Source organism: Dipodomys ordii, unplaced genomic scaffold, assembly GCF_000151885.1.
Source record: "Dipodomys ordii isolate 6190 unplaced genomic scaffold, Dord_2.0 Scaffold220, whole genome shotgun sequence".
NCBI lineage: Eukaryota > Metazoa > Chordata > Mammalia > Rodentia > Heteromyidae > Dipodomys > Dipodomys ordii.
Genome location: NW_012267436.1, coordinates 1,082,134 through 1,090,769, shown reverse-complemented (window position 1 = coordinate 1,090,769; position 8,636 = coordinate 1,082,134). Strand labels below are relative to the sequence as shown.

General features: G+C 33.9%; 1 protein-coding gene across 1 annotated transcript in view; it reads left to right on the top strand.

Moving 5' to 3' along the window:
• The window catches only part of Exoc6b (exocyst complex component 6B), a 546,892-nt gene that overhangs the window by 259,715 nt on the left and 278,541 nt on the right, over positions 1-8,636 (top strand). The window contains exons 11-15 of the mRNA XM_013035762.1: positions 932-1,003; positions 1,651-1,748; positions 3,114-3,219; positions 4,110-4,219; positions 4,303-4,309. Of these exons, the coding sequence (XP_012891216.1) occupies positions 932-1,003; positions 1,651-1,748; positions 3,114-3,219; positions 4,110-4,219; positions 4,303-4,309 (393 nt within the window). The remainder of the gene's footprint in view (positions 1-931; positions 1,004-1,650; positions 1,749-3,113; positions 3,220-4,109; positions 4,220-4,302; positions 4,310-8,636) is intronic.

Genomic DNA, 8,636 nt, shown 5'->3' with positions numbered 1-8,636 from the left:
AGGGAGGGAGGAACGGAGGAACGGAGGAAGGAAGGAAGGAAGGAAGGAAGGAAGGAAGGGCACAGAGTTGATTATTATCAAAGCCAGAATGTTTTTTCCTGATTAAAGACGGATGGCACTGTAATTGGAGCTTCTGAGGCATGCAGTTTCATTGAACAATGAAATTGTAGATGTAGATTTTATTAATTTCTGCTAATATATACTACATTTATAATTTTAAGAAGCCTAGCAAGGAAATGATATTAGCCCACCCAAAGAAAGTTGGTTGCAGTATAAAAAGTGGTCTTCTTGAAAATTTGTAACTATTAGAAAATTTTAATGCAGAGAAGATACAAATAGGATTTCATATCATTTTTGTTATCGAGAAGTTCAAGTTAATTGTATAACTAATACAGAGCAAAGCCACAAAGGAGAAAATATTCAAGAAAAGGTAGGAAGTATGAGTATTGATGTTTTCTTTTGGATATATTGAATGGAAAAGGAAAGGGCTGTGTCAAGTTAGAGAATTATAATTTCCCTGCAGTGAAAACAAGATCAAACAATTTTTAAAGTTGAAAGGATATATTCATTGAGTGTCAAGCAGGATAAATGACAGGCAACAAAGTTTTTATAACTGAACTTTTGTATTTTACTTTGAGGTCAAAAGAAAAGTATTTCCAAGTGTTTGAGGATTCAAAGTTTATTCTTTTTAAATTATATTTTTATTATATATAAAAAGTTATATAGAGGGGCTTACCATTCAACAAATCATTCACCCCTTCCGTCATTCTCCAAGGTGTATTCTTTACCCATTCTATCTTGGAAAGATTCTTATTGATCTTCTCGAAAAAATGGGAAAGAAATGTAAGATAGAATTAGGTTAAATAAAATGCCTGCAAAAAATGCGGACTATTCACAGATAAGAAAATTTTCCTTTTGTTTTTTTCTTTAGTCTTACTGCTCTGATCCAAACCTTGTGTTAGACTTGAAGAACCTCATTGTGCTTTTTGCTGATACGCTTCAGGTATGTGTGTTCCGTTTATATTTGCTCATCGGAAGTAATATTTCATTGGCTCTAAATCTTTATGTTGTCTGCATAAGCTTGTATATCTACCTTGTAGTATTTATTGTTTGTCTTGAGATAGATCTTTTCTATCCATATATAATATTTCCAGGAATTCACTCCGATCAGGACTTATTAGTTTCCTACCTCTTTTTTTTCTCTTATATCGAATCAATTAATTGAAGGTTTTGCTACAGTAGGCATGACATTTAAGTAATCTGGCTCCTTAAGCATGATTTGGCTGTTTAAACGATGATTGGCTCTTTCAACTATGCATTATGTTCAATTGAGTAGCATTGATATGGGTGAGACTGGCAACTGCTTTATTTGTCTCCCTACTTAGAAGGTTTCTGTAGCAGTAAGTTACTGGAGAAGCTGGAGGGAGAACTTAGCTGACAGTATTTGTTGATTTTTTTCATGTTTTTTTTTTTTCTCTGACAGATCTGGCATTCTGGTCTGTATCTTTTAATTTTTGAATACTAAGTATTAGGTGGGAATCAGTGATTCTCATCATGTTTTCATGTATTGTCCAAAGAAACAAAATGTTTTGCATATCTGGTTATAAAAAGTCACTTTAGAAAATGAAATTACTTTCTCATTTCTTATAGGTATATGGTTTTCCTGTAAACCAACTTTTTGACATGCTGTTAGAAATCAGAGATCAGTATAGTGAAACTCTGCTGAAGAAGTGGGCAGGTATTTTCAGGTAAGAACTTGTACTTTTGTATATATATGTCTGTGTATACAAATGCTTTCTTTTTCAGTTGTAACAAGCAGCAAGAATATATGGCTTATATATTTGTATTTCTTTCTAGCTACACTAAGTTCTGATCTAGAATCCAACTGAATTATAATGACCTTCAAAAGACTGTTCCCATAATACCCAAACTCACTTTATTAGTGTCTGTACTTGGAAAGTCCCCATACTCTATTTTGCATTTTTATTTCCTTGAATAGTGTCGGATTCATGAGTTCATACTATCCATATCATCTTGTGACTTCTTTATTTTTTTTCCTCTGAGTATCATAGCTAGTTCATGACCGACTTATTTGGCAGTGTCCCTTGAGTCAGTATGAATAATTTAGGCTTTGGCAAATCTTTTTTGAGGACTCACTCTTCTTTCTTCCTCATGCTCAGAAAATATAGTTCAGTATTTGAAGTACACTATTTAAATAGTCATAGCAACATGAATACAAGAAATAAAGAGATATTCTATTACAGTTCCCTCTTTGGACTCTATATTTTGCACATAACCCATGTCAGTCCTCTCTCCCTCCCACCTCCCTCCCTCTCTCCCATCCCCCCCCTTCTCTCTCTCTTTCCACCACTTGAGCCATACTTTTTGCTGGTTGTTTTTGAGATAGAATCTCATGAACTTTTCTGCCTGGGTTGGCCTTTTACTCTCAGCCTTCTGAGTAGCTAGCATTATAGGCTTGATCCACTGGTGCCTGACTGAGTTACTTCTTTTTACACTTTTACTCTTGTACCTTAAGTGATCTTCCTACCTGCTACATGATGTCTTCCTCCATCAATTTATAGGACCTGTGCATGAAAAATAATTCATGGTTAGTTTTGAACAGTGGATGAAGTAAATGAATATAGTTTGGAGTTATTATAGCTGTTGTTTTTATCTGCTTTTTTCAAAAACTAGAACAATTATCTTGTACAGGATTATATATAGGATTATAAAACATAATTATAATAAAATATATTAAAACAAACAGAAACAATCTCTTTGTCTTCTCTAGAGGACATGTTCCTTCTTTGTCTATTTCTAACTTGCCTAAAAATTTTCTGTCCCATTTATAAATCTCAAATATTAGGTGATCATGTTTTGATCATGCCTTCTTTGTTTCAGAGCATACTTTTCTGTAAAAGATGGCCTTTAAACCCTGATGGTTCTGTTGTAGAGGAATGTAGTAGGAACAGGGAAATGGTCATTTGAACTTGAGCTACATATGTAACTATTAGAGTTAATCAGAAAATCTGGGGGTTTAACACATTATCCCTCTCTCCTTCCCTTCTTCTTCCATCCTTCCCTGCTTCCCATTATTATTATTTTTTCAATAGGAACATACTTGATTCAGACAACTATAGTCCCATACCAGTAACATCTGAAGAGATGTATAAAAAGGTGGTAGGACAGTTCCCATTCCAAGATACAGAGCTGGAAAAGGTAAGGAATACTTTAAAATAAACTTCTGGTTGTTTTAACGTCCTTTAGAATCACTTTCATTAGGACTCTTTTGGGACTCAGAAGAATGTAATATCCCAATTTGGGAATCAGCAGATAGATTTGGGGCACAATACTCTGAAAGAATTAGAAGATTTATGGGAGTATTCCACATTAGTTTACATTTTGATATACTTGTTTTTATTTAACTCTTAAGACAATTTCTCCCCCAAAACACAATGAACATTACTTCTTGGGATATGTCTTTCTATAAGTTTGACAATGCATTGAGCCATGTGTCCATAGAGATAGAGAACAATTCCACCATCCCCCGAATTTTTTTTCTTTTTTTTTTTGCTGCTCCTCCAATCAATTCTTTCCCTTAACCTCAGCCCCTAGAAACAATCTAGTTTGTATCATCTACTTTAACTTTTCTACAATAGTATATAAATAGGTTCATACACTGCGTAATCTTTCGGTACTGACTTCTTTGGCTGTCATTATGTTTATAAGATTCATCCAAGTTATTAGATCAGTAGTTCCTTCTTTTTTTAAATCACTGAATACATATCATTTGTTTAGCTCCTACTTTTTCATTTAAATTTATGACCTATTCTTTTTAATATCAATTTTTTGGAGACATTTTCTTAAATTTGAGTTTATCATGCACATGAAAAGAAAGTTTCTTTTGCAATATTTTCTTTTGATATATATATTTACATAATATACATGAGTTTTAAGTGGTGGCACAAAGGAGTTGCCATTCAACAAAGCAGTTTATGAATATAATACATCTGATTAATGTCACCCCTTTCAACATTTCTTTTGCATTTTTGTGCAAAGATAATTTATGTATGTTTGTAACTTGCTTTTATTAATTCTTTTATTTGCAGCAACCATTCCCAAAAAAGTTTCCTTTCTCTGAATTTGTGCCAAAAGTTTACAACCAGATTAAAGAATTTATCTATGCATGTCTGAAGTTTTCAGAAGATCTTCATCTAAGGTATAATATAAAATAGCATCAATGAAACAAATGCTAAGACTTGATTCAATAAATAAGTATTAGAAAACTTTTTTCTTTCATAGTTCTAAGGTTTGAATCCAATGCCTCATGCCTGCTTAGGTGAATATCCTACTTCTTGTGCCATAACCCTAGCATTTATGTTTGTACTTTGTTTCTGAGATAAGATGTTGTTAACTTTGCTCAGGTTAGCCTTGAACTCACGGTCTTCCTGTCTCCACTTCCTGAGTAGCTGGTAATACTATTGTACCTGTTATGTGTGTACTGGGGCCTGGGCTCTATCCCTTAGCTTTTCACTGAAGGCTGGAGCTTACCACTTGAGTCACTGCTCCACTTCTGGCTTTTTGCTATTAATTGGAGATAGAGTCTCACAGACTTTTCTGCCCAGACTACCTTCAAATCATGATCTTTAGATCTCGACCTGATAAGAGGCCAGGATTGTAGGTGTAAGCCACTGGCACACCCAGTTCTGGCAAACTTTTAATATTCCCAGAGCATTTATTTAAAATTCTCACTATTAGTCCTTTACTGCATGATACTTGTTTATTGTTATAATTACAATGAGAGGGAAAATATTCACTTTTTAAAAAATGTAATATTTGTATCTAATGTTGTGGTTTTGTTCATAGATTTATATTTTTACAGTGTCTATTAATAAGAACTTACTGGAAACTAGTAACTTAATACATTAATCTTTAACACTTTGCTTGGTGGTATTTTAAGGCCACTGGGGGTTATCTGATAAACTCCTTGGGAAATATTGTTCTACTTGTGTGTATATATATATTTCTGTACGTGCTATTTATTGCTTTACTTAGCATACGTTAAGGATAATTTATTATTTTGTTAGATCTTGCTTGGTAATCAAGACGTTATATACAAAAAATGCTGTTACCTTCAAGGAGTATCTAACTTGAGGAACTTAGTATTTAATGGCAAATGTGGAAATATACAGGACCTATATGGTAACCAGTCCTGAAAAGATTTCTCATGGATAAATGACACATTTATCCATCAGTTCAGTATCTTCTGCATCCAACTCAATATATTTATAAAACATGAATTAATGAACAAATGAATGGAAAGTGTTATATTCTAGGCTACCCTGAAGATAAACATAATAAAGAACTAGTTGGAGTCACCACTTTGATTACTCTTACTGTGAAAAAAAATCAAACATATTTTTGTATAATAAATTTTATTATTTTTCTTTGAAAATGAGACTGATTTCATAGAAAACTTCTCTTGAAGAGGAGATTGTCTTTGAAAGGTACCCAGCAAATTATTTTTTCCCAGGGTTTCTATCAACACCTGTTTCCCCTACCCTTTAACTCTATTGGCAAAGTGACCTCAGCACTGAATGGTCTAGAGGATATTGTTAGATAACTTACTGGAGATAAATTGCCTTTTGTAATTGATTTCTTGGGGATAATGTGGTAAGGAGATAGGAACCAATTGTTCAGATACCCTTTTCTAGTTTGAATATATTAAGTTTTTGCTAAAAAATATCCCTTTGATGTGTTTCAAATAGACAATTTTAATTAAACTTTCAGCTTAGGAAAATGTTACAGCTGCTTTTTACTCTTTGGTTGACATCCTTATCCTAGAGTGCATTTATCTTGTAATTTGGGATGAACAGAGATTACTTTGTCAATCATAGTTGTTTAAGGATGAAGTTCACATGGCATATAAGACAATAGGTATAAAAACAACTAGCTTTCCTAATCTAGGAACTCTCAAAACAACGTAAATACTGGCTTGAGATTTCTGAGTAGACTTATGGGTAATACTCTTAGATGAAATGTAAAAGTTCCTTTTTGTATAATGTTTTTTTATTTTGGATAAAAGATCCTATAATAATTGTAAACAATTATGTACCTGTGTGAAATTTTTTTGTTGTTGTTGGTTATGGGGCTTGAACTCTGGGCCTGGGCGCTGTCCATGAGCTCTTCGGCTCAAGGCTAGTAGTGCTTTACGACTTTGAGCCATAGTGTCATTTCCTAATTGTATGAATTCTAAGGATATTAAGTCCAGTAAATAAGTGATATGCTGATGATAACATAATGTTCTAACATTTGCACTTGACTTTAAAAAATAGAGTACACATGTAGATTTTTTAAAATAACATTATGAAACAATGTCCTTTTAAATGATTTTGGGGATATAAACTAACACAAGAAAGTATAGTGTAAAAGTCTCCAAAATGTATTACAAAGCAGTTGTACTCTTTATATATGGTAGTCTCTCTCTGTGTCTTTTGTGTACAGTCATGACATGGAGAACACTTAAAAAGTAGATTTCTGTGAGAGATACATTTCTGCTTAAGCTACAAAGAGTATTGGTTACTCTCTAGCTATGAGAAAAAAGTAAGCTGAAAAATTTAAACTTTTCTAGGACCTATCAGTGCACTGAAACAACAAGGCTTTGAAGTACTCTAAGCAGACAATGGGACTGGCCCCCTTAAGAAGAGGCAGAATGCAGTCTCCTTGACCTATGGCTGGTCAAAGTGAGAAGGGGATAAATGCCATGTCAGTGAGAAAGGGCAAATCTACTGAATTCTTAATGGGTTATTAACATCCTGTAGTTCTAGAGTATAGAACTCCTAGTTAGAAGTCCCAGATCCAGGATTCATTTATACTTACTCATGTTCTTTTACATGAACCTCCACTGGATGCTCATGAGAATGATTGTGAGCTGTGTGATAGCGCAGCAAAAACCACTGATGATGTTGCATGCATGGGGTAGGGGTTGTATTACTACCAAGAAAAAGTCAGGAAGCTCCACTTCCTCCCTAATTGAATCTTTCATTCGTATAGACCAAACCTTTGGTGACAATGGCAAGTATATCTGTCTCCATAGGTAACAGGTAAAAGACACCATTACTGCTTGCTAGGAGAAGCAAAAAGAGATTTTGTATTCTTTAAAGAAGAGGAACAGAAAATATCCCTGTACTCAAGAGATCTTCTACAAATAGAAAGGCAGATATACCCCCTGAACATCTGGCATAGAGGATATACCAAGACTGAGGCTATCCTCATTCTTATGAAGCTGTAAGCTTAATAAGACTGAAGTAACAAGTGGCAGCAGTATATATTACTGGTAATGGTCAAGAACACACACACAGACACACACAGACACACACAGTTCTCTTTCATATTGGATGCATAAGGGTATAGCTGCAAGCTGTGGATGGTAGAGAGCATTGTGGATTAACAACTCTGTGGGACTATAGCACCACATTAGGCCTATTCCACCCCCTTAAAGGAATTGAAATTTTGGAGGCTCTGAAGGCAAACAATAAAACTCAAGCTCAAGTTCTCAATTTCTGTCTATACTGATTTAGTCCCCATGCTAATACCCTAAAAGGAGGAGAGAGAGAATCCTTTCCAAGTAGAGATAATTTCAGCTTGTTCTGGTTTTCATATGATCTCTAAGCTTCATTAAAAAATATGAGCTATATTATAAAAACAACTAAAATACTTCATTGTCAATATAATGTAAAATTAATAGAACCAAACTGATTGATAATCAGATGACTAGACTTTTAGCAGAAATTACAGAAAAGAAACAAATAATAACAATTTTAGGGATAAAGAATTCCTTTGAGGGGCTTCATCAATAGCTTTAACAAGGCTCAGGAAACAATCAGAGAACTTTAAGACAGTCAATAGTAGTTACCTAAACTTTAATTCAAAGTGTTCTCACAAGTTCTTAACTTTGGTTAAGGCTATGGTGTAGCTCAGTGGTAAAGCACTTACTTCTGTGGAAGTAGTTGAGTATATGTATAGAATATATGTAGAAATATATATATTTACAGATAGTGGCTGTTTCTTAAAGATCACTCTATTGTAGAGATCTATTAGACTTCATTAACAGGACAGTTTTCCTGCTTAAATGACATTAGTGTCCACTATAATCCTAGAATATACTAAAAAATAATGAAAGACATCAAATCAGAGACTGAAGCTTTTGAAAACCCCACTCTATATTAGCAATAGTAACAAAACCAAAAGCACTTAAAGACATCATAGTTAAAATGGTGAAAAATATAAGGTAAAGAGAACATTTAGAAAGTATTCAGAAAAATAAATATTATAAACTCTGAAACTATACAAGATAGAGAAAATGGAATAAAATCTTTGAAGCATATAGTGACAAAAAAGAAGATGTTAAATTGTAACCCTTTTGGACAAATAATTATTTATAATAAAATTATAATAAAAGGAAAGATAAGTAAATAAAATCTAGGCAGAACGACTTGTTCCCCTCCCCCCACCTGCATAGGGATACAGGTGTACCCATTGCAACAATGAGAAGTACAAGTAGTTATGTCGAAAACGAACTTTACAACTTTGGTGGGGGGTGGGGCAGGGAGGATTGGGTGGGGGGACGGGGGGGG